This window comes from Tamandua tetradactyla, chromosome 15, assembly GCF_023851605.1.
Source record: "Tamandua tetradactyla isolate mTamTet1 chromosome 15, mTamTet1.pri, whole genome shotgun sequence".
In the NCBI taxonomy this organism is placed as follows: domain Eukaryota; kingdom Metazoa; phylum Chordata; class Mammalia; order Pilosa; family Myrmecophagidae; genus Tamandua; species Tamandua tetradactyla.
Window position 1 is genome coordinate 56,505,895 of NC_135341.1, and position 27,868 is coordinate 56,533,762.

At 33.9% G+C, this 27,868-nt stretch overlaps 1 protein-coding gene across 4 annotated transcripts in view; it reads right to left on the reverse strand.

The window, feature by feature from the left end:
- Window positions 1-5,875: 5,875 nt before the first annotated feature.
- The window catches only part of STT3B (STT3 oligosaccharyltransferase complex catalytic subunit B), a 162,540-nt gene continuing 140,547 nt past the window's right edge, over window positions 5,876-27,868 (reverse strand). For all 4 annotated transcript variants that reach the window (XM_077129923.1, XM_077129924.1, XM_077129926.1 and 1 more), the window contains exons 8-16: window positions 24,415-24,463; window positions 23,107-23,261; window positions 20,334-20,545; window positions 18,810-18,997; window positions 15,563-15,734; window positions 14,609-14,782; window positions 12,929-13,042; window positions 10,557-10,769; window positions 5,876-7,500 (exon numbers count right to left, since the gene is read on the reverse strand). In XM_077129923.1, the coding sequence (XP_076986038.1) occupies window positions 7,420-7,500; window positions 10,557-10,769; window positions 12,929-13,042; window positions 14,609-14,782; window positions 15,563-15,734; window positions 18,810-18,997; window positions 20,334-20,545; window positions 23,107-23,261; window positions 24,415-24,463 (1,358 nt within the window). In that variant the 3' untranslated portion in view covers window positions 5,876-7,419. The remainder of the gene's footprint in view (window positions 7,501-10,556; window positions 10,770-12,928; window positions 13,043-14,608; window positions 14,783-15,562; window positions 15,735-18,809; window positions 18,998-20,333; window positions 20,546-23,106; window positions 23,262-24,414; window positions 24,464-27,868) is intronic.

The following is a 27,868-nucleotide window of genomic DNA, read 5'->3' on the forward strand; positions in this document are numbered from 1 at the left end:
TGGAAGAATGGATAAACAAAATGTAACATATCCATAAAAGGATTATTATTCAGCTGTCAAAACAAATAAAGTTCTAATACATGGATCAACATGAATGAACCTGAAAACATCATGCTGAGTGGAGTAAGCCAGACATAAAGACAAGTATTGTGTGAAATACATACTTAGACTATGCAAAATTATACTCAAAAATTAGAATAAAGGTTACCAGGGGAAGATGGGGAATGGCGAATTAATGCTTAATGCTTACAGTAAGTTTCTGTTTGGGGTGATGGAAAAGTTTTAGAAATGTCTGATGCTAATGGTAGCACAACACTGTGAATGTAATTAGCATTACTGAACTGTGTACTGAAAGCTGTTAAAATGGGAAATTTTATGTTGTATGTTACAATAAAAAAATGTAAAAGCCCACTGACCTGTACAACACAAAGTGAACCTTTATGTAAATGATGAACTTAATATTGGTTCATCAACTGTAACAAATGTAACCCCACTAATGCAATGTTAATAGGAAGAACTCTGCCATGATTTTACCGTAGACATACAGCCGCTCTAAAAAACAACTATGGAAGTAACAAAAACAAACAAAAAACCCCAAAGCTTACTTTCAGCAGGTAGGAGAAATGTCCTTAGGGCAAAGTGGCTATCATTTATTGAGCATTTCCTTAATTCTAGGGTTTTGCTTTCGCCTAATATGGTCCTAATAACTTTCTACTATCTTGCCAGTCCTTTGATGCTTTCCAAATTATAATTTTACCAGAATTCTAATCATTCCCAGTGCAAGGATTGATCTATATAGCTTGCCTCTCTCACCTTGCTTTTACAAGTTATCTCCAATTCTTGAGTGGCTCACTCCTTCCTTTCAAGATTGCCAGTGATCTAAGGACGTCTCTCCAACTTCCATCCCCTGCCAAACTGCTTTGTAGAGAAGAGTCTTTTAGGCTACAATAATTTTGATCTGAAGACATCTGCTAGTTGACCTTGAGTAAATAGGCCCAAATATAACAAGGAAGAGGGTTAGTTTTCATAAACACTTTTCTTTATTCTTCAGTTCCTTAGGATTTTTATATTCTATTTGCTACATTTAATTTTTTGTGTATTTGAAAGCAGTAACAAAGAAGCTGTTCCTAAATTCAAAGCGAATTCACCCTCTGGTAAATTCACCCACCTCATTTAGTTCTAGAAAGTGCAATAGTGCTTTCAATAGACATAGGAGTTGTAAACAAAGTGTAGGCATGAGTGTTAAATTGTTATTCAAAATGCAAAATCAGCCTCTACATTCCACATTCTGCAAAGTTTTCCATAAAGGATAATTTCATGGCTGCTCTGGGCTCACAGCCATGTATTAAAGACTGAAGATGATAAATGGGAAGTGTGCCCACTGCCAGAGGTCTCTATTAACCTCATTTAAAAGTATTCCCTTGGAGAAAGGGAGGTTACAGAAGCTTGACCAATGCCCATCTTCTGTAATGTTTGTTAGTGCAGTCTTTCACTAATAGCTAGGGTTGTAATATATTTTTTTTTCTTAAATGTTTTCTTCAGCAGGATATAGGCCTGAGCTCTGGTCCACTTAATCTAATTTGTCAAGGGAGGAACAGATGATGTTTATTCTATCTAGATTGTCTGGACAATTAAGATGGTGTGATGAGGTTACAAGAGGATGCATTTGTAGTCAGCCAGTCATTGTGGCTGCCATTTGATCTTGAGATTTCATTCAGTCTCATTAGCTCCCGTTTTCACTAAAGCCAATTTCACAAAAGCAGATAATCAAAATGCCCCAATAGTTTAGACATGAACTCCCCAAGTGCCTTAATTTTCTAAATAAATGAAATATTAAGAGACTACAGATATCTCTGTGTGTCTCTGGGAGGCCCTAAATTAGGATTGCCAGTGCCAAGCTATTCAAGAGCTATCTGAGATGGAACTAAAGATCTTAAGAAACAGACCAAATGCTAAATGAGTTTTAGGATTCAGAGGACCATAATTTTAGTTCTAATTTCCTCTTCTAATACTAATGGACTAGGAAACTTTGACCAATTCCCTTGGTAAGGACAATTAAAGAAGCTGGACAAGAAATAAAGCAACACCTGCTTGTGATATAAAACCAAGATTATGAAATATCACCAGACCAGAATCTAGGAGAACATGGACACAAAGACAAGCCTCTGCCCATTTACCAGGGCAGAAGCACAATTTCATTAACTTTGAAGGAGGACAAATGTTGGTATTTAAATCTGCTTGGGTAAAGAAGGCCCTTGGAGTATTTCAACTTGGGAACAATAAACTGGCCCATACAGGGATAGCAGGCTAGCATTGTATATCATATATCAATTCCTTAAATTGGATCAAGATTCTTCTGGCTTGCCAGTTTCCCCAAATTCCTGACAAAAGCAAAGGAAACATACATTCAAATGAATGACATCAGTTCACATCAAATTTTGTGAAAATAGAGTTAAAACAATGCTTGGAAGAACTTTAAATTCATAGGTTAAAAAAACAGTGCCATCCCCTGCTCCTCCCAAAAGAAATAGAAGTTAATTTAAAACAGTATAAATTAATGAAATAGAAAATGTCAACAAGGCCAGAAGCTGGTCTTTGAAAATAAAATCAATAGAACTGATTAAAAACTGGGGAGAAAAAAACGAGGGGCAAGGGTACATCTACATACACTCACAAAGCACAAGAAAAAAAATCTCAGGAATGAAAAGGAGACATCATGATAGAACTTACAGACATTAAACATCATTAAGTGATAACTTTATGTTAGTATATTTGAAAATTTAGTGTATTTGAAATTTTAGACAAAATGGATAAATTACTTGAAAAACACAATTTACCAAACACAACTAATAAAAAATCCATAATCCTATGTCTATAAAACAATTAAATCTGCAATTTAAAACCTCTGCACAAAGAAAACTTCATCCCTAGATGGTTTCACCAGCAAATTCTACCAAACATAGATTATTCCAGGAATACAAGTTTAGTTTAACATTGTAAGCAAAAAGTCCCTGTAATTCACTATACTAACAAATTAAAGGAGAAAAATCATAAAATCATTTCATGTGGGGGGGGGAACCTTGATCAAACAAACCCACTCATAATACAAACTCTTAGCAAACTGGGAAAAAAGGTAATGTCCTTAATCTGATCAAAGATACCAACTGAAAACCTAAAAGTTTTCAGTTTTTAAACAAGAAAATCTCCTCTGTGAAATAGGGAACAAGATGAGGATGTTATCTCCTCTTCTATACAGTACTACACTTATGTCCTAGCCACTGCAGCAAAGCAAGACAATTAAATATAAAACCACCAGAAAGGAAGAAATAAAACTTATCATTATTCACAGATTGTGAAGGTGTTATGCTCATTAAAGAAAATCTTTAAATATTTTAGAATGAATTTAACAGGGTTGTTGAATACAAAATTGATATACAAAAATAATTGTATTTCTCTATACTGAAAATTAGAAAATACAATTTTCTAAGACACAATATTTACTACTGTGCCAAAAGATAACAAAAACCTTATAAGAACATTTCCAAAATGGTGCAAGACCTATCCAAAAATTATAAAACACCAAGAAATTAAAGAGCTATATAAATGGAAGGAAAGACCATGTTCATGGAAAGAATTAAAGGTGGCAAGTTTTCCCAATTGAGCTATAGACTCAATGCCTAATCAAAAGCCTAACAGGCTTTCTTTTTTTGTAAACAAACTGGTTCTAAAATTTATATGAAAAAAACAAAAAGCCACGAACAGCCAAGATAAGCTTAAAGAACAAGGGGGGTGGGGGAGGAAGTAAGAGAGGAGAAAGACTTGTCCTACCATACACTGAGACTTATCTTAAAGCTATATTAATTAAATCAACATGCAACGAGCTTTATGGAGTACAACAGAAAGCCTCTAAATACACTCATATATGGACACTTGATTTACTACAAAAGGGGTAATGCAGAGCTGTAGGAAAAGGATGGTCTTTTCAATAAATGATGCTGGGAAAATTAGGTATACATATGGAAAAAAAGTAATTCACACTGTACTCAACAAATGAACTACAGGTGGTCCATAGTGAATCTTCTGGAAAACAACACAGGAGAGTATTTTCACAGCCTGAGGTTAGGAAAACATTTTTTAAACAGGGCATGGACTGTTACAGACATACAAAAAATAAATAAAAAAGATTTAAAAATAAGACTACATTAAAATTATGAATTTCTAGACAAGCCACAGAGTAAAAGTGCTGGTATCGGGATATTATATAAAGAACTCCAACTAATAAATTTAAAAATAGAGAAAATTAACAGAAAAATGGTCTAGAGACAGCTTACAAAAAGATATCCAAATGGCCAACCTCATTAATAACCCGAGAAAGGCCAAACTAAAAGGATTGGCATGGATTGTTTAGGATGTAGAAGAACAAGAGCTCTTATATTTACCCAGCAATTCCACTTTTAGGTAACTACCCACAGAAATGTATGCATGTAAGCATAAAGAAAGATGCAAAAGAATATGCCCAAAACATTATTTGTAATATCCTCAAACTGGAAACAATAAACTTTTAGCTGAATGTAGCAATCTGAATGAATTTCATATAATACATACTGAGTAAAAAGCTAGATATAAAAAAATACATACTCTATGATTCCATTCATATAAAGTTCAAATAATAGGTGTATTGAAACCACAAAATGTAAGTAATGACCATAAAAGCTAGGAGAGTGATAACCTTTTGGACGGGAAAGTGGGGTAGAACAGTTAACTAAGAGAAAGCTTGACCTGGGTTGTGGTTACAGAGTTCCTTGTGTTGGGGGAATTCACAAGAAAAATGCTATATATATAGTTTTTCTGTGTTACATTTCACAATAAAAAGTTTTAATTTAAAAGAAAAATTAGACATCACTTTTCATTACTGGCTGTTGTCTCAATTTTTGTATCATATCAATAGCAAATCACAGTTTATCAACATTATTCCACCTATCACAATTCAGGATTGTGGGCTGCAAGGTAGTTAGTTATCTGACAAAGCCACATGAAGCAGCAGCCACTCCAAATTTCATGATCCAAATTCTAAATTCCCTTGGCTATAGAAAACAATGTTTACTCCAAATGATACTATCCTCTTGCATTTTGGTTATGGCATAGGAATTCAAATAGTAACTCTACAGCTGCAAACTCAATTAGGTAATAATAAGTCTAAAAAGTGTATTTTGCCTTGAACTTATACCTCACTGCCTTATTAATACATCAAAGACCACAGCTTCATTCAATTCCAAAGCGAGGAACAAAACAACAAAAGCTGTTTTAAAGTCTAAAATTTCATGGTCATTGTTTTTAAAGTCCTCTGTGATATCCAGCTAGTGATCACTCATGAAATGAATTTAGAGATCTAAAGAGCATTCTGAACCAATTATCAAATGTATTCAAACTACTAAACTTTCACTTTTCTGCTTCAATAAAAACAAAGTTACAATAAGATATGTTACTGATGACATCCACTGAACTGAATGGTGATCTCTAAAACTGAAAAAGGTGAAGAGATCCTTCCTACTCATAATTAAAAAAAATAAAAAACACAAGACCTGAATGATTAAATACCAGTACTTTATGGAGAGCAGGGTTTGTCAGATTTATATCCTCATTTAAATGGAGATAAAATTCCTATTTGGCTAGGTGTCTTTCCTTTCAAAAAATTAAAAAAAAATTACACTGGGGTTAAAAGATGGCAAAATAAGACAGCTAATTTAAATTGCATTAACCCAGTCCTTTTCTGTACATATTCTCTAAACCTTTCTACAAGTGATCAAGGAAGAAAGTTATCTGTTGAGTACTCTATAACTCCTTTCAAAAACAAAAGATTTGTAAAAGACAACACTTAACACAAAATTTGAATTAACTTTATTTCCCCTACAGTCAACAACTTCTCTGCATTGAATTTTAAAGCAACAAAGTAAAATAAAATCCCCCAAATGGCAAGGTATCAGAAATCCAGATTTAGTTACACTTTATTTGTGAAAATGTTACAGCCATTTTATTGGTCTGTAAAAGAACCATCTGGGTCAAAAATGAATTTTATAAATCAAAGAATATTCTACACCTTGGGAAAGAAAATCAGCAGTAACATTCTCACTGAACATTGTAAATTACATTTTTCTTCATAAAAGGTACATACTATTCTGCACTTTTCCACCAAAAGCAGTGGTGTATGTTATGCTTGTTATATAAAAAAAAGTTATATCCTGTGGCAGGAAAAACCCTTTCTCTTTCACTTTTACTAAACAACTGGAGAAAATTTTCAAGTCTGTATAAAGTTGTCTATAAGCTGGAAAGTGAGTATGTTCAATCTCCATTTACATTTTAGTGCATTTTTTTTGACAATTGTCACATTTTTAGTAAAAGTAAGAAAATGCAAATAGCACTAAAGAGTGTTTCATCAAATGCTCAAGGGATTAAAAAATAGAAGCAGAAAATAAAATCATTGTGATGGATAAAACTTTTCAAAAATGAGAGATATCCAGGCAAAGTTTACAAATCCTTTGTCATTTTGAAGAGTCACAGAAAACGAACTTTGGATACCTGCCAACTTTAAGGGTTGGTTATCTTTTCCTTAAACTTTTGCATGTAAACATAGTGCTAACCTCAGCATTAGATACCAAACTCATCTTGGTAAGCAACGTTCTGTGCTGTTTCCAAAGGATATAAATTTAGCCCTTGAATGAACAATGTATGAAATCTGCTCTGTAGTACCTGGTGAAAACAACTGCTAATAGCAGCAATAATGTGTCAAATAAAAATACCATTTCAATTCGTTACTCAGAAGTTCATCTTTGAAACAGCAGCTTCTTCTTAGAGCAAACAGTAAGCAATAGAAAACGTATACTTGATGAAACATTCTTTGCATTGGAGAAACATGAAAATAAATACAGTTCAAGGAAGTATAATTACTTTTCTAAATACCTTTTTCTCAGACCTGTACTAGTCTACTGGTTCAAGAAGCTCTTCCCACATTTTGTCATTTGTATTTTATATATTGCTATCTGGGTAATTCAAATGAAATGCAGGTCTTGTAAAAGAATAAAAACATTGAAAAGTATGCATGTGCCAGGGACCAAATTAGAGGGTTCTTTGGTGCAATTAGTCCAAATTCTCAGATTTGAAGGATAATATGTACCAATAAAAAAAATCTGCTGCTAGACATCTACAGCAGTGCTCTGTCTTGCTTCACATTACATATCAAAAACAGCTGTTCTCAGTAAGCCAATTTTATTTTTAAATCAGGCATTGCCAGAAAATTTTGTACTTTAACCTGGACAGTGATGGTTCTGTACCCTCTGTTGCTGTGAAACATGACATGAGCTAAAGGCAAAGACCGGTTCTCACAAGGATAACTGCTTCAAGTTAGGAACCAGAACAGTGTATTTAAACAGTCTTCTTAGATATTTTCTTGCCTTTTTTAAAAACTAGCTTATTTTTAATGTAGCCACGCTTCCTTTTGGTAGTCTAAAAAGAAAAGAGAACACATGGTGTCAGTGCAGGTTTCTTACAGATTAAAAAAATACATATAAATGCATAGTTCACGGATGAAGATAGTCTTAATAAACAGCTCTTCCTATGACTGGACTCCTAGACCAGTCAATGAGCACCATTAAGCAGTAGTATGCTGAATATGCTGAGAGATCCGAGATGAACTAGATTAGGTCCCCCAACTTTAAGATGAAAGAACTATGAAAGTATTCTTCAGATGCATATTTTACATTTCTCAACATCAAGCAAATGAACCCCATTTCCCCTTGCAACCATTAAATGCTCAGCCTTAACAATTATTTGAATTTCCAGGCAAGGCAGAATATAACACTATTCCAAGGAATCAGAAAATGTTAGTAATATTCCTGGTTTAACTTCCAAGGAGTTAGCTGTGTGTCAGAAATACAAATAAATGTCACTTCAGGAGCCCTAGTTTCCTCATCTGTAAAATAAGGATGATTGTTACTACATACAAAATTGGAAGACAAAATTACCTGGCACATTCTCCGATTACCTTTTAGGTAGGAAATTAAGCACTTAAAAAGAAACAAGTAAATAAAAACCAAAAAACCCCACCACCATCAAAAACAAGATTCCTTGAACTGCATAGATCTTTTAAAAAATATCACATTTTCCTAAGACTCAATTATTCCATATACTTTCAACAGATATTTTCTGGTATAAGAAGCAAAGATTTCCACAATAGTGGTGGTAGAAATTACTGCAAAAATAGCTGCTATGTTGTAATCCTAGAGGACAAATTATAGAGGTGCATGTGTTTGTCAATTTGTCACACATCCCTAGACACCGAAGAAAGCAAATCATTTCTTAGAAATGAGTAATTTAATGTACCACAAAAGTAATTTAATGTACCACAAAAGCAACAGGTTAATAGTGGCTGAAGACTCAAGAGACTGATCATCCAATTCAATTTGTACCTTTAAATACACGCTTGGAGGAGGTTTCAAAAACTTAAGAATACATGTTGCATTGTGATCCCTTATTCATGATGTTCAGTTCAAAACAATTTATAATTCTACCTAGCGGGTATAAGAATGCAAGGCAAAATGCAATCCTTCTTAAGGCTAAAAAAAATAGCTACTGGTAACTTGTTAACTACATTATACGTTACCTTATTATATGCATAAAGTAAAAAAAAAATCAAAGGACATAATTTTTGAAAATTCAATCAGGGAGTTAGTTCCTTTACTATCATTACCACAGATTTCTAAAATAAAATCTTTTCTATGGGGTTTCTTGTAATATGTACCAGGTCTATGCAGATACGTGTAATTATCTGAGCCAGGGGGAGAGGAGGTAAGTGCAAGAAGAGTTCCCCTATTGGCAGTGAGCCAGCCGATGAGTCTCATCTGCAGTCCTGGACTACAATTCCTAATATACCTCAGGAGGTCAGCTCTGCAGTGGCAAGAAAACTCACACAATGACTATTATCTCCCTCCCAGCAAAAGTTAAAACTGGGTAGGGGGAGGGGGGAATAAAGCAAACAAAGAATATTCCTCTAGTGCTAGTACAAAACAGAATATAAAGTCATGGAAATCAGAAACTGAAAAGTCACATTACTGGCTACTAGAATATATGTTTTGGACAAGACAAACTAATTTTTATCTATTTTCTTATTTATTTTGGAAGAAAAATAAGACAAAAGACACTAGATTAAGAAAAAAATCACTGCCTTTGGGGTCTGTAATATCAGTTAGATAGCAAATTCAAAACCCTGTATTTTTTTCTCCCAAAAAAGTAGACCTTAGCTGGACTGGATATTTTAAGAATAACTGATCTGAGATTAGCAGCGCTTGCTCTGACTTCTGCACTGGTATGACTCACCAGTTCCTCCTACCACATGCCTGTGAAATCAAATCATTTGATTTTTTTGTCATCTGATCTAAAGACAGGTGAGTAGACTTTAAGCAGGTCCTTGGAATGAAAACAGACCTTCATACTTAAATACCAATACCTCTAAGGTTTTGATGATATGACTAACACAGTCAGTGTCAATGTGCCATCTTTAAATATATTAATCTAGCTATGGTAATCTATATGTGTCATAGAAAACAGTCATTTAAAAAGTTTCTATTTATATTTTATATAACTAGTATGCTATACTTTCATAGTAGAAATTGAAAACATCTGTATTATGGTTATATCTGAAGTATATTTTAAGAAATGCAAAGGGATAAAACAATGGGCTCAATGATTAAAAATAACTGATCCAAGCTACATAACCCTAAGTCTAAACCTTTTAAGACTTAAGAGTAAAATCAGTCCTTATTAAAGGGTAGTGCCTTATAATACAATCTTAGTATTTCATCTGACTGCTAATTATTTCCCATATTCCACAGCTGGGTAAACTATATAAATACTTATTTTAAGTAGTCTTTTATAGCAAAGATTAGAGATCTCTTAAGTGAGCAATAATGACCCCATATCTTATTAAATATACATTATGAAAGAATTCCAATAGTCTCATCATCATGTCTTTCCTACAAGCTTTGTCATAACTACATTAAAATAATTATTTTAAGATATATATTTATATTTTGCTTCAGAAGGACTCATCCAACTCAAGCTTATTAATGAATGATAGAGTAATATCATGCTAAGAACAGAACATGAAAACACAATTTATTAAATTTGCTTTAGCCAAAAGATGAGGAAAAAACATGATTTTATTACTTGAGTGTTTGGCAATTTTACTTTCACGCAGGTTCAGAAATTGATGGCCACAGATATATCTTTCTTTACACGAATACATCTTAATGATGGGAATAGCTCAGCTTGGAAGGCATTTGCTTCACTGACAACCTTTTCATCTACCAGAAACACTGCTTGGCTTATTTGAAGTGCTTGGTTTGAAAGGAATGCTGCTAGCAGATGAGTCTAATCTTTGTTATAAGCCATTGCCTTTACAATTTTGGCAAATGAAAATGAGCAGTTTTTGGTAATTCTTTTTCATACAAACAAACCAAACTTTATTTCCCCTTTCTTTAGAAGTGATTTCACTTGGCACCTACCTTCTTTGATAAATACTTCTGTTTTGGGAAAATGTTGGTGACTCGAGGTTTGTGGTCTAGTATTTCCCTGTTATCAGGTGCTTTCACTTTATATATCCTGACAAGCCAGTGTTCTGATGTAAAGGCTTCCTCCAAATGCTTGAACTTAATGTCCTTGTTTCCAATCTCAGCATTACGTGTTCGGTCAAAACCTGGGGGAGTACGAAAATCCAGCTGCAAAAGTGAACAATCACATTGGATGTTAAACATATTGGAAATCATTCAGTATTAGAAGGCAGCAAATGTTATCACCAGGGCAAAACCCTCCCCCTTCTTTACCTAGGAAAACGGAATTGAGTAATAAATCCAACGATTCTCATATACTGCTAAGTAGACTCACTGAAACGAAATCCATCAAAATACCTTTTATCAGTAAGCAGAGATAACAGAAACTTTTTTCTGCCTTAGAAACTTGCACTATCTCTCTCTCTAACTGAAACATTCTTTATTCAGCTCTTTTATATGGCTAAATGTGCAAATATCACCTCACCAGGGAAATATTTTCTTTAGATAGGTGGTCAAGAAGAACTCACTACCATTGTTTCTTCATGGCACTCTAGCATATAAAATATTTTTACATCATTTTATTGATTTAAAATATTGCTTGCACCCCCCCAAAGGATGTAAATTGCATGAAGACTTCGTTTTTTCACAATGTATCTTTATATCTCCAGTGTTTCACTGCAGTTGTTCAATAAATATTTGTTAAATAACTACATAATTAAGCAGTGATACCACATCCTTGGAATTGAGAACTACAAAGGAGACCAAAAAGCCAAACCATGGGAGGATTTATGATGGAAAAAAAGAGAGAAAAAATAAAGAGAGAATTTTAAAAAGTTCTCAGACTAAGTTTATGTTGAAACAAACAGTAAAAATGAATTCAATTTTAAAACAACAAATCATATCTACTGTATAAGGCAATCAGCTTATTCTTGCCTATCTATACAATAGCAAAAGTTATACTTCATGTTTTAAAGATATTGAATGAGTAGGGTAGACAGCTTAATGAATGCATGCTGGAATCATGGCTTAATATTGTGATGAACTTAAAAGATAGGAAAAAAGACCTTTGATGTTGTTGTTAGTGAGCAGAGAAACTAATCACTGATCATCTCCTGAGGTAACAAATTATGGTTTTATTGTTGCTTTCTTAGCACAAACACCAGGCAGTAGACTTCCAAAACACAATAATCTAAATTAAGTAGTAAGTAATTATTATTGTTATTATTAAAGAAGAAGCCATCTGCAAGATAATTCATTCCAGATTTTGCAAGTATACCTAGAAGCAATACAATGAACAGGAACAGAATGACATGCAAACTCTTCTGAAAACTAGGAACAGAATGTCATGCAAACTCTTCTGAAAAACAACCGATTGTTTTATCCTATACTTACTAGCAATAGTGATTATATTTTACAAAAGGACAAAATTCACTTCAGAAATTGAGACTCAAATGCAATACCTTCAGTTTGGACAATTATCTTGATCCCCAGTGATGGTATAAACTTAAACAAGGAATTTGTCCCCTGGTTTATAGGGTATTGCTTGACAGAGCAAGCTTTTAGAGCAATATGGAAGTGGGCAGTTCTCACTGAAACCTTTTCATGAAGCTATAACTTGGATTACAGTCATACAATCTAAGTGCAATAAAGAACTTCAGAAATCAAGTCATTAGTTCAAGCCCTGTAAAATCTAGAGAGGAGATGATTTGTCCAACTGTTAACAGGTATTTGACAAAACCAGATCTAAAGCCCAGGTACTGTGACAGTGAGTCCACTGTCCTTTTTTGTTTTCACTTTTAACAATGCCAATTTACAAATTCATTCATTTTGAGAACCCTTAATAGCTTTTGTAGTATATCATTCTAGTTTTTTTAAGAAACTATGGACCTCAGATAGCCTAAGCTATCTTTGATAATGGAGAACAGAGACAGAGTGAACATCTGAAGTAACTATATAATCCAACTCTTTAATTTTAGGCTTTTCCCACCAAGCAGCAAAGTGACCTACTTAAGATCACACTGTTAGCTGAGAGACCTCTCCCCTGGAGAACAATGCCTTCCAAAACCATCAGATAGAAAGGTGGGATGGCAAGCAAAGGATGGATTTGAGCCTAGGATTAATTAATATTTTGGAAAGACATCCTTACTCTAAAAATATATTTTTCTAAACTTCAAATTCAAGTTTCAGAAATCTAAATTTAATGGGGAAAAACATTTCTCTATACTGTGCAATCATAAAACATCATTGTCCAATGATTTCTAGAGGCAAATGATTATTTTTTAAATATTATTTTAGGTAAAGGTTATAGAAAAATTTATAAAACTAACCTGCATTTCTCCAAATCTGTAGTATGACATTTTATACATAAGGCAATTCAACAAAGTGGGGGATCCTGCTTTGTCTACACGGAACTCTCCTTGTGGAGTGAAATAGTCACTTTCCTACAAGAAAGAAATTAGAAATTTCTATGTCAGTCCAATTTAATACATTCAAAGCTACAACTTCCTCCTTTTGCTCTCCCCTAAGAAACAGCTATTATAAAGCCATATTAGGTTATACTTCAAAAAATGACGTATCACAAGGTTCTAAACGTAATGTGATCCATCAAAACGTAAGACAGCAAAACTATCATGGGTGTTTTTTAAAGCTAAGTCTAGAATTCATTTGTAAAAAATGTATCTGCATCTAAGAAAACACAAAAAGAATGACACTGTTTGCTGGGGTCTGGAAGGAAAATCAATCTTACCACATTTTAAACATATTACAAAAAAGAGTACTTTACCCGTAAAAAAAGAATGATACCAACTCCATGGTTTAACTGGATAGGGATGGCTCTCTACACAATGGCCCCTCTCCACCCCAATTATTCCTTTTCAGAATGCCGTATTTTAACACTGCTAAAGTAAATCCACAAATGAAAATCACAGGGAGAACTAAATTTCAGAATATTAATTTAATACAAGGAAATAATGCTTATAAACCATAGCTAAGGGAAAGTATCACAGTATTTACATCTGACCTGGAAATCTGGGGCTTTATTCAACTTCACATCCCCAGCATATGACTCTCATGCATACATTTTCCCAACAGATTTTTTTTATTCTGGATCAATAGGGAATCTCACTCTTTTGTGCTTTCATCACAATGAAAATACAATACTGGATGCTGATCCTTTAGGAGCTTACAGCTGAGTAGGAGAGGGAAGACAGAATCTAACTACAACAGGCTGTATGTGATGTAATGATGAGTATAGCCATGGGTACACTAGAGAAGGGTTTTAGGAAATGTGACACGTCAGCTCTAGGAAAGGTATTCTAAGAAATGGAATAGTGAAAACAGATGTGCCAGATGAGTCAAGGAAAGAAACCATAAGGCAAGTTTGGGACAAAGAAGTTGGCAGAGTGGAATAAAGTTGTGAGGGAGGAAAGGCCAGCAAAGGAAGGCAAAGAGAGACTATTAAGAAGGAAGGGGCTTGAATTCCAAGTTAAGGAGTTTGGACTTGATAGCCCATAATACCAAGCTGACAGTGGTAGGCTTTTAGTTCTCATTTCTATCTGGCTCAAGGCCCTTTCCAGTAATCTTCACCTCTTATGCAGCAAAGTGGCATGGTCATTATATTAGACTGGAAAAGGGAACAAGACTGAGGCAAAGATAGCCAATTTCAATGTTACTGTCTTATTTCAGGTTTCAGATCATCAGGGTCTAGATGGAAGCAATAGAAATGGAAAGGGGTACAAGTGAAAGGCTGTGAAGAAGTGAAAGGCTGTGAAGAAGTAAAAGCAAGAGCTCTTGTCTTGGCAAGGCATTGCTTTATAGGGGAGAAGTATCAAGTATGAGTATGAAGTTTTAAACCTAGGAAAATTCTTCTAGTATTATAAAAAATAATAAAGTCAGGGAGAGGAATTAATTTAAGGAATATAATGAATACAAATACAGTGCAATTAGCAAGGTAAGAGAATTAATTGGCCACATATCTTTTACACATCTGGAATTATCTTGTTTCTTACCCGAATGTCTTTTGGATGCTCTCCTTCAGCTATTCTAACCATCCACAGAAACTTGTTGATATCGTCACCAGAATAGCCAATAACCCCTCCAAAAATAATTAAAACATAATCTACATCCAGAGTCCTCATGATTTTATATGCTGCTGTTTCATTTGAAGACATAGCTTTTCCCACCTACAGAATAAAAAAATGAGAATGTGTGTACTTAGCTCCAGACTGGGCTAAAAGTAAAACTGTATATTTATTTTACTGTAAAATAGAATGCATTTCAAGAGTGTGTTTCCATGGGATTTTTTTTTTGTAGAGCTGACTTACTAAAATTCATCAGATGTATTACATTTATAAACATCTCATGTACTATAAACAATTTATAGCAGAAAAGTCAAAATAAGAATATATGTTCTAATATTTTGTTAATGATTAAGTTCTAACATCTGTTGATTAGCTACAACACTAATACAAACGGAATTTGATAGGTTAAGACAGGTTTATCCTAAATTTTTAAAGTATAGAGAGGTGATTAACTTCATTTATGTAGACTGCTTGTTTAAGAGCAGGAACAGAATTTACATTCCCATAAAATGTAGCACATTTCATTTACATACTTGTAATGGATTTTCCAGTTCCTATCAACTAGAAAATCTAAGTCAAACATAAAACAAGTATTTTTAAAGTTTCATATTTGCCTAATTCTACAGTGAGTTAAATATATCATGTAAACTGCCAGAAATCAGTCTGCATTCCGAATTATACCTGAATAAGTCAATACCACTCCTAAAAATAAAATAAGCATGCCTTGAATTTACTTCAGTGAATATGTAAAGAAGTATTTTGAGAGTCCAGTAAACAAAGAGTACTTTAACCCACATTTTTCCTATTTAATCATAAGTGAAGCCTGATTGCTACATAGTAAAGATTTTGTAATTTTTGACTTGTTGTCTATCAAATTCTTACCAGTGCTATGTGGCTGTTATTCCACGTGTTATTATCCACCAAAGTAGTTCTATTAGCCATTCCAGCTATCTGATAGCCGTAATCCCACCAAGACATCACTCGGGCATGTTCATCTGTATTTTGCCTTAGCCAAAAGTAAGCTTCTCTAAAATCATCTAAGATATTCCTGGTACTGAAAAGAATCACAATATTCTTTTAAATGCAGGCTTATAAATATGAAGAGGATAACTTAAGATCTTCAGGTGCTAATTCATTAATTAATTAATTACACATTTTAAAGATGGTAGTTAAGACACAAAAGGATAGATACTGTATGATTCCAATTTTATGAGCATGGTAAAGGTCAAGTCAGAGGCTTATAATACAGAATATAGGAGATCTAGAGATACACAGAAGCTAGAGATGGGTGAACGGTTAGCTAATGAGGTTGAAATTAAATGTAAGGGAATAGATAGAAGTGAAGGTGGTTCACTATTGGGTCTATAAGTAATATTACCATATTGAAGGTGAACATGATTGAAAGGGGTTGTATACACCCAATGTGTCTCACTGATTAACACTACAAATATAAATAAGTTCTTGCATGAACTACTGCAAAGGTATGACTCTTGTAAAAAGAGTGTCTAATTTCGGGTCATAGAGGAGAAACTGCTATTGTACACTATGGGCTATGTTTAACAGGAAAACATCAACAGTATAACAGCAATACCAGGGGTAAATAATGGAGGGAGGGAAAAGAGTTACAGGGAGGTTTGGATTTTTTATTTGGTAAGGGTGTGTTTATCAGTTATTTTCTCTTGGGGACAATGAAATTGTCTAAAACCGAGACAATCCAACAATTGATGGATTGTTAACTTTGGACATTATACATGATGTCCAATGGTTGGAGATGGCTGAAGGATACACTGACTGAGAATTAGAATGGTGAAAGATGGTGTATACATATAATCTAATCTTGTGCTGCTACAAAAAGTAACGAAGTTGTGAGGCATGCAACATTGCAAATGAACCTGTGAGGCATTTTGTGTGGCAAAATAAGTCAGAAACAAAAGAGCAAATATTGATGTTCTCATTTAGAAAGTACTGGGCTTTCTACTGTGGGCTTAGATTATAAGCTCTTATAGCAGTCACATTTAGTCTAGAGCACTAATTGTTATTTCTGGATTTTGAGAAACTATGCTATATATGTATAAGCTAGTATTTAGAGGTAAGGAAGAAGGCTATCAGGTTGGGATTAAGGTAATTCAGAATACAGGAGTAAGGAAGACATTGTATTGCAGAACTTCACCTACTATGAAACCAAAGGATAAAAGGTTTATTTTGTCCAGAACCTAAATTTTCTGTAGCACATAATCTAGCTAAACCTGTCTGGATAGATCATTTAAACAATCCAAACACAGGAAGCCCAGAATAAGAATGAGAGCTTTTAATTCTGTATAGCCAAATGTAATGCGATACATCCAAGTATATTAAGCAGATAATAAAAAAAATATTAGCAAAGTCCTTTGAGATCAGGGAGAAAAAATATGGAACTATTAAACTTTACCACTGGAGAAACTCCTGATACTGTGTCAAATATTAGGGACACCAAAATCAATAGGCCAAGCCCTTGATCTTGAGGCTTGCTCTTGTGAAGCTTATGTAAGTAGCGGAGAAGCTTAGACTACCTATAGGCATGCCTAAGAGTTACTTCCAGAGGACCTCTTTTGTTGCCCAGATACGGCCTCTCTCTCTCTAAGCCCAATTCTGCAAATGAAATCATTACTTTCCCTCTATGTGGGATATGACATCTAGGGGGAAGTTTCCCTGGAAATGTGGGATATGATTCCCAGGGATGAACCTGCCCTGGCACTGTGGGACTGACAATGCCATCCTGACCAAAAGGGGGAAAAGAAGTATAACAAATAAGGTATCAGTGGCTGAGAGTTCAAACAGAGTCAGTTGACAGGCTACTCTGGAGCTACTCCTATGTAAGCTTCAGTTAGACATTGCTACCTATCATAGTTTGCCAACCCCCAACCAAAACCATTCCTGCCAACCCTAAAGAATACCTAGGGCATAATATGAGGTTCTACAAAGGTTCCACACACTAGGGTAATTTTCCAGAAACAATCTCTGATGGGTCCCTAGACCAGATAAGTTCTGAAATACAGAGGGGCCAGCCTCTCCAGAACATCAACAAGTTCCATCCCCCATCCTATATTATTGGCAGCCCCCCCTTCCAAAGTGAAAAAGTTAGAATGTGTGTAGCCCAAATAACCCTAAGGAGTGGGAGAAAGATCAAAGGAGATGGTAGAGTTATACTGAGAAGGTAGGGTTTAACAAATGAGCATGACTGATATTTCTTTTATTCTCCAGTGTCTAGAAGCACCAAACAGTAAAAACCTAAAATTGTGGAATTGTAACCCATACCAAACTCTAAAATCTGTTCTTCAATTGTTGAACTGTGCTTTAAAATTTACTGCCTCTTTGCATATGTTATTTTTCACAAAAAAAGAGTCACAAAAAATATTGTGAAGATAAATGCACAGCTATATGATGATACTGTTACACTTTGGATGACTACATGGTATGTGAATATATAATATATATCAATAAAAATGCATTAAAATTAAAAAACAGATGGTGGTTAAAATCCTTAATTTATAGGGAAAAAACTCAATAAAGAACTAGAATAGTGACTCTTAAACTTTAATATGTGCATAGAAATCATCGTGATATCTTGTAAAAACAAACAGATTCTGGCTCAGCAAGTCTGGGGCTGGACTTGAATTTCTCTATCTCTAAAAACTCCCAAGTGTGGTAGCAGCTAGGGTCAAGGAAAGATGTAAATGCACTGTTCTCAAATTTTAACTGCATCAAATCACCTGGAGGGCTTATTAAACTACACACTGGTGAGTATCACCCTCATAATTTTTGTTTCAATAGGTTTGGAGTGGGGTCAAAAATTTGCATTTCTGACTAGTTTTCTGATAATGATAATGCTATGTGTCCAAGGACCCACACTTTGAGAAAAACTGATATATATGATTATATTTGCCAGGATATTCTGAAAATAAACAAACAATAAAAAAACAGCATAAAATATAATAGCAACTCTCCTAAAGGTGAGGAAGGAAGACTGCCTACAAAGGTTAGATTTAAATGTATTGCTCTTGCAATTAACATGCTATCTTTGAAGTCTTAACTCATGAGACACAGAAAAAGACTGGTGTAAAACCCCTTTGCAGTCAAGTTATTTTCTTACCCATCATGATTGTAAGAGGCCAATACCACACTTGGACTGGAGTAAGCATTGCTTGTGACCCAGGTACAGTGGACTGCAAACATCATCAATAACATCAGCATCAACATGGTGACAATGCTTTTTATATTAGGACCTAATCCTTCTTCAGTCTTTTCCTGTTCAGTTACATGCTTCCTCACTTTTCCTGCCTGAAGATAAAAAAACTGGTTAGATGAATTCACCATTTGACTTGCTTCACTAAGGCACTCAATGGAAAAACTTGGGAGAACATTAATCTATGAATCAAATTCTAGGACTCAGAAAATGTATAACCATCAAGCATTCTTGACTGGGTAAGACAGTGTTTTCTAAAAACATCAAAGTAGATTTTAAAGTCAAATGTGAAGATCAAAAGCTTCCTGGGAATATACCTAATCAAGAGCCTGATCAAAATACTATCTCCATGAAGAAGCTAAATCCAAACCCAAGTGTTCTTATGTTTTACTTAAATACAAAGGGAGATAAGCAAATGGCCCTATCTGGTAACCTTCTGCTATAAAATCTTAATTTGACATTCCAAAATTGGTAATGTTTAGCTACAGTCAAGAACCATGATGGATTTTAGAATAGGGAAAAACTGCATTATGAGAATCAGTCTTCCAATTTCCAAACCCCTAAACCAATAGATTTGTTAAAACTAGGACTACCTTAACAATAATGACAACAAAACAAAAAACAAGAAGAGAGAATAGGAGACCAGTTACAGGTTCTATATTTTATGCATATATATTAAAGAAACCATAAAACAACAAAAGAAACAAAATATAACACACAAAAATACAAAAGCAGGTGTTTTATTAACATGAATATTTATTAATTACATTTTTCCTAGAGTAAGGAAAGAAAATTTACAAAACATTAATATGTCACTCAAGACAAATGCTTCAATTCTTACAAATCTTTTCCTCACTTGCACCAAATATAAGCCTGCTGTTATGTATGAGACTATAGGTTAAAGCTGAATTACATTATATTGGCCAGGAATCTATTGCTAAAAATTGGAGGGCTGTTGTTTTTTCCCCCCACACATTATTCTTCCCTTTATTTTAACATTCAAACAAACAAATACTATTCTCAAATATCTTTCAAATATCATTCTAAAAGTTTATACTGAATATGGACCTTAAGGATAAGCACTTGTCCATGTAGTTTCAGAGCTATTTCTAGTGCCAAATTTTATAACTTAGTAGAGCACCAGGTTTTTGCTCTCAAAATTGAGAAGGCATTAACAAACCACAAGCATTTAGATAACAGCTCATCAAAAAGAAACAAGAATTCCTTCTCTGATTACATTTTATTTTCTTACTCTGGGCTAAAACACCCAACAGGCTTCAAATTCTGAGGCCAACAACAGAGAACACAACAAGATATGTCAAGGTTTAAATCCTTGTTTAATTGTGCTTCTTAAGAAGTATGGTTCTTGCTGTGATAGAAGGATAAAGAAAGCACATAAAAATTTTAAAGGCCTTACTTTAGATTTCCCACCTTATCATACAAATTTCCTGGGTTTCTTTTGTCATCCTCATCACTGCTGTCTTCCACAGGTGGATTTTCCCTTTTCATGTCATCCCCCAAATAATGCTCAAAAACGTTTGAGAAGGCAATTGCAGACAGCATACAGACAACGGGAGTCAAAGTCAACATTAGTCGCACCATCACTCCAGCAAAGTAGACAGCACTGATTGCATACAGGGCAACTGCAAAGACAAATCGTCTCATAACACTTAGGAAAAGAAAATTGTTCATAGGAAACAACTAGATATTTAATATCACATTATAAACTAAATCTAAAAATAGACAAATATCCCACAAAAGAGCTAATAGTTTTGAAATTAATAATATTGGGCAAATGATTAATAGTCATTATTTCAAAGTTATAACTACTGTTGACTAATTAAAAACTACACATCAACATTTACAGAAATGTTATGATTCAGATTTATTTGTAGTTGTTATGGGGAATCAGACTTCATTATTTGTCAGTAGTATAAAATGTTAGAAAATCCATAGTTGACATATGAAAACATTTGTTCATTATATCATTAGGCATAGTAATTTTATAAACCTAAATAAAGTCTATGAAAAGCTCATGCCAAAATCTGATGTAAAGACCAGAGTAGGAACATGTAAAGTTATTGCCAAGAGACTTTTCTAAAAATGTGAAAAAAATCTCCAATAACCATAGCTTTCCGGATAATGCTCTAACCACAGGGAAAGGCTCTATTTCTGGCCAAAGGTGATGATTTTATGAAGTCAATTCATTATTTGAGCTCCTATCTCATTATCTTAATCTCATTAGTATTTTTTTTTATTTTTCTGAGGCATAAAATACAGTTATTACACCATATTCGTAAGTGTGCAGCTCAACAAATTTTTATATATGTACATATCTATGTAATCACCACCCATATCAGATACAGAACATTTTTATAGCTCCTCAGAAGGATTTCCTACCACTTACCCCATAAAAAAGGTAACCACTACATGCACTTCTACCACTTACACCACCAATATTTAGTTTATCCTTGAAGTTCATAAATATAGAATCATACAGAAACTTTCTCTTTTGTACTGGCTTCTTTTATTTACCCATGCTATTATTTAATTAATTGTTATATTCTCTTGTACAAATATATGCATACTTATCCATTCTATTGCTGATGACATTTGCAATGTTTGTAATTGGAGGTTACTATGAATAAAGTTTCTAGGTGTGTGGTGGTTTGAAAGGATATATGTCCCCTAGAAAAGACATGTTTTAATCTAAATCCCATTTTATAAAGGCAGAATAATCCCCATTCAATACTGTATGCCAGAAACTGTAATTAGATCATCTCCCTGGAGATGTGATTTAATCAAGAGTGGTTGTTAAACTGGATTAGGTGAAGACATGTCTGCACCCATTTGGGGGGTCTTGATAAGTTTCTGGAGTCCTATAAAAGAGGAAACATTTTGGAGAATGAAGGAGATCCAGAGAGAGCAGAGAATGCTGCAGCACCATGAAGCAGAGAGTCCACCAGCCAGCTACCTTTTGAGATGAAGAAGGAAAATGCCTGCCGGGGAGCTTCATAAAACCAGAAGCCAGGAGAGAAAGCTAGCAGATGATGCCGTGTTTGCCATGTGCCCTTCCAGCTGAGAGAGAAGCCCTGAACTTCATCGGCCTTCTTGAACCTTCTTTCCCTGGATTGATTCCACCTTAGACTGGACATTTCTATAGACTTGTTTTAATTGGGACATTTTAATCGGTCTTAGAACTGTAAACTAGCAACTTATTAAATTCCCCTTTTTAAAAGCCATTCTGTTTCTGGTATACTGCATTCAGCAGCTAGCAAACTAGAACAATGTGTATTTTTAAACATGTCCTCTGGTAGATATATTCATTTGTCTTGAGTATATAACTAGGAATGAAACTGTTGGGTCATGAGGTAGGAATATGCTTAAGATAAATCTTTTTCAATGATGCAGTATTAACATGGTCTTATACAGAGGCCATTAATCTAGATAAACTAGAGAACAATGAACATCGATTACTTTGGTTAGAACTCAAGAAGGTGCTGTTTTTTTCTCTCCTGACACTACGCTTGAATAGTAACTTAAAGTAGCACTCATGGTCCCAGGTCCAATACTTGTAATTCAAGTCTTCCCTCTAACACTTACAGGCTTGGTTGATCTTGGGCATGTCATAAATTTTTTCTTAGCTTCAGTTTTATCATGTACAGAAGAACCACGTTAGACTTCTTATGATTAAATCACATCGAAGCCTCTGGAATCTGCTTATTTTATTCATTTACATTTTGAATGTCAGATACTAAACATTTGGCTTTTGAATATTTTGTACTTCGATTCTTATTGACTAGAAATATACACATCTATCAAGGAAGAGGATTTATTTACAGGTGATTCTTATTCTATTATATCGTGTACTCTGCTCTGAAAACCTGGTTCGTGGACACCTTTGTAAACTTCCTACTGAGCTGACTAAGATCGAACTTAGAAAATGAAACTAAGACCATACTGTCAAGTTATTATTTCTAATTTTCAGTTATACATGATGTTAAAAAATTTATATACTAGTCCTAAATTAATACAGTTAATAACTAGAGTATATATTACAAATGCAGCACCTATAAAAGCAGTGGAAAAAATTTATCTTGAATAAAGTCAAATAAAGAAAAACTAGACTTTAAATTGAATTACTGATCTCAATAAGAAAGGTAAATAATTATTCAAAATCAAGTAATCACTATAAGTCTCTTACCAAATACTCTTTCATCGTTGATATTTTTGATGCAGAACCACAGGCCTGCTGGGAAGGTACACACAAGAATATGTAGATCAAAGAAGAAAGACACCCAAGTTGTAGGTTGATGCTCAGACACTGATGCAATAATTGGAATGTGTATTTTTGCATACCTGGTATTAAAAAAGTTAATATTTATATTAAAATGAAAATGATAAAACAGAAGTTCCATTTAGATGAAGACATTTTCTTTCACTGAAGATATGGTTCCTACTCCCTACCTCTTCACACTTGAAAATATGTTCCAATGTAACCAGCTAAATTGGAGATAGATGTGTTTTGATTCACACTGGTAAAAGTGAAAGCAATATTCCCATCTCTGAAATTGGGAGAATCACAATGCCTTTTTTTGCAAGGAGATGGCGTGGAGGCAGGCAAGAGTAATGAAAAAACAAATGGACAAATTATTCCCGAAACACCCTGGGATTCCAAAATAGCCAATTAAAGTTTAGTAAGCAAGAAAGAGGGTAACTGCAGTTTCCCTTAAGCTCTCTAGTGATTTACAGGCTGTGTTTAAATATTAGCTTCAGTTAATCACGCATAATTTGCTTATGTCCTAATAACTGGACCTGGACATGAGCTTTTGGTATTCACCAAAAGGCATTCTGTTCAATAAACCATGGTTAGTTTTGTAAGGGGCTACATAGGGGGTAATAAAGAGGAAAAAAAGCAGAAACAGCAGAAAGGGTTAAATTGTCATTACCAGTGTTTTATTTACCTTAAGAAAATATTTTAGAGGCAAAAATTGTTATTGATCTAGCTGTTTAATTCAAAACCAAATATTCTTTTATGAATTCATTCTGTAATAGCAATCTAAAAAACCAGATATTTTCTCTAGTGTTTCAGAGGAAGAAAAAAAATCACAGAAACTTAGATCATATATTAGAAAAGAAATTACTTCTTTTCTTTGTATCTATGGTGTATGTATTCATAACATAGAACCTGTCCTTAACAATTAAAAATTAATCATACTAAAAACATAGAAAAATTAGTAAAAACAAAAATTAATCAAATTTGCATAAATATTAACTGAACGTTTTGACGAAAATAAAATAAGGAGCTGCACAAGCAGAACAGAAATACATGACTTTCGTACCATAAAAACTGCAAAACTGAGATAAAACACAAAGGACTCAACATTTACTAATTCAGTATATGTTAGGTACTTTAGAAATGTTGTCCCAAGAATGAAGATACTGACAGCATGAGAAGAGAGGAAAAACAGGTATTGTAATATACTATAAAGGCAAATATATCTGCACTTACCCAGTGTCCCACAATGAATAAAACCTGCCACTCCATGGTGCAATGTAACCTTGGAAGGAAAAACACAGAGGAAATTAATCTGCCTTTTTAAAAGTTTTGTTTATTATGAATTATTTCAACTAATATTCAAAGAAAATTTCAATTTTGTGCTGCAGATACCAGCATGTTATACAATTGGCAGTCAGATAAGAGGAATACAACATTTAAGTTAACAGATAAAATTGTACAAGTTTTGTAATTCTCTTTTAAGTTTCTAGTTGATGAGTAAAATAAGGCTAAGACTTTATTTTCTAGGGTGGTTATATTAATCTGACTGATGGAATACCATTTTAAAAAACGACACTTGTTTTTAGGAATTGTTGAAATCAGGATTCGAAAATAACTTAGAATTCATAAGATGAATAAACGCACTTCACCCAACAACAGAATATATATTCTTCTTGAGTGCACATGGATCATAGTATCCAGGATAGATCATATCTTAAATCAAAACACAAGCCTCAATAAATTAAAAAATTTTGAAATCATACAATATATCTTCACCAACCATAATGTAATGAAGCCAGAAATCAATAACAGAAGAAATGGAAAAATATATGGAAATTAAACAATGTGCTCTTGAACGACTGTTAGGTTAAAGAAGGAATCAAAAGGGAAATACAGAAATATCTTGAGGGAAATGGAAATGAAAGCACAACATAACTAAACTTGTGGGATGCAGCAAAAGAAGAGCCAAGAAGTAAATTTATAGCTCTACATGATTACATTAAAAAGAGAAAGATTTCAAATAAAAAAACTTAACCTCAAAACTGCAAGAAGTAGGAAAAGAAGAACAAGCTGAAACCAAAATGAACAGAAAGAAGAAACAGCAAATATTAGAGCAGGATTAATCAAATAAATAATAATTTAAAAAAAAAAGAGAGAACAAAACAAAAGTCTGTTTTTTGAAAGGATCAAGAAAATTGACAAACTTTTGGGTAGGCTGACAAATACAGGACAGAAGTAACTAAAATCTCCAGAATGAAAAGGGAAACATTACTAATGATCCCACTGAAATAAAAAGGATTATGAGAGGATACTATGAACAGGTGTATGCCAAGAAATTAGATAACCTACACGAAATGGAAAACTTCCTATAAATACACGAACTATCCACACACTGAATCACAAAGAAATACAAGATCTCAACAAATCAGTAACTCATAGATTGAATTATTAAACAAAAACTTCCATACAAAGAAAAGCCAAGGACCAGATGCTTCAGAGGACATTCCAGGAAGACTTAACACCAATCCTGTCAAACTCTTACAAAAAAATCGAAGTGGGGAGGAATACTCTCTAATTCATTCTATGAGGTCAACATTACCATCATATCAAAGCCAGATAAAGATACAACAGGAAAAGACAATTATAGCCCAATATTTCCTATGAATATACATGCAAAAATCCAAAAACAAAATACCAGCAAACTAAATCCAACAACACATTGAAAGAGTTATACACCATGATGAAGTGGGATTTATCCCTGGTATGCAAGGGTGGTTCAACAAAAGAAAACCAATTAATATAATATACCACATTAACAGAATGAAGGGGGGGAGATTCATGATCATATCGATTGACACAGAAAAGACATGTGGCAAAATCCAGCATGCCTTCTTTGATAGAAACACACAGAAAACTAGAAATAGAAGGAAACTTACAAAATAAGATAAAGAGTATATATGAAAACCCACAGCAATGATCATACTTAATGGTGAAAAATGGTGAAAGACTGAAAGCTTTCTTTCTAAGATGAGGAACAAGACAAGCATTGCCCACGTGCACCACTTTTACTCAACACTGTACTGAATGTTCTCGTCAGAGCAATTAGGCAAGAAAAAGAAGCAAGTCATCCAAACTGGAATGGAAGATAATGTTTTCCGTATTTGCAGGTGACATGACCCTACATACAGAAAACCCTAAAAAATCCTCAACAAAGATACTGGAGCTAATAAATAAAATCATGTAAATAGAGGGGTACAAAGATCAACACCCAAGAATCAGCAGTGTTTCTATACACTAGTAGTGGATAATCTGAAGAAGAAATTAAGAAAAAAAAAACCCAATTCCAACAGCAACTAAAGAATCAAACATCTAGGAAGAAATCCAGGTGTAAAGGACTTGTACACAGAAAACTACAAAACATTCCTAAAAGAAAGAAAAGAAGATCCAAACAAATGGAAGGATATTCCATGTCTCATGGAAGGGCATTTCATGTCCTCATGGAAGGACTGAAAGACTAAATATTAAAATGTCAGTACTACCCATACCAATTTATAAATTCAAAGTAATCCCAATCAAAATTCCAACAACCTTCTATATAAAAATGGAAAAGCCAATCATAAGATTTGTATGAAATAGTAAAGGGCCCTGAGTAGCTAAAATCAACTTGAAAAAGATGACATTCAAAGACTGAGATTTGCCGATTTTAAAACTTATTACAAAGTCGCAGTAATCAAAACAGCATAGAACTGGTACAAGGACAGACATAGACTATGGAATCATAATGAGAACTCAGAAATCGACCTTCACATATATGGCCAACTGATTTTTGACAAGGGGCAAAGACCAGTTAATTGGGAAAGAATAGTTTCTTCAACAAATGGTGCTGGGAAAACAGGATCTCCTTTTGTAAAAGAATGAAGGTGGACCACTACCTCACATCATATGTAAAAATCAACTCAAAGTGATCAAAGCCTAAAATACAAAAGCCAAAACTATAAAATTCCTAGAAGAAAACATAGGGAAACATCTTCAGGACCTTGCCTAGGCAATGTTTCCTTAGACATCATGCCCAAAAGCAACAAAAGAAAAAGTACGTAAAGGGGACCACATCAAAATAAAAAACAAAGGATTTTATCAAAGGTGATCAAAGTGCCTTATCAAACAAGTGAAAAGATAACCTATTCAATTTATTATGAAAGTAAAAGAAAAACCTACACAATTGGAGAAAATATTTGGAAACCACATATCTGATAAGGACTGAATATCTAGAATATCTTAAAAAAAAAATGGTTCAGCTCAAGAACAAAAGGACAAACAACCCAATTAAAAAATGGATGAAGGTCTTAAATAGACACTTCTCTAAAAGATTTACAAATGACCAAAAAAACAAATGCCCAGGATCATTAGCCATTAAGGAAATATAAATTAAAGCCACAATGAGACAACAATTTCATGCCTACCAGAATAACTACTATTTAAAAAAAAAACAACAAGCAAACAGAAAAATAGAAGTGTTCAAGAGGAAAACTTATTCATTTCTGGTGGGAATGTCAAATAGTACAGCTGCTGTGGAAGATGGTTTGACAGTTCCTCAGAAAGTTAAATATAGAATTATCACATGATCCCACTTGTAAGTATATAACGAAAAGCAGAGCCTCAGACAGATATTTGCACACTGATGTTCACA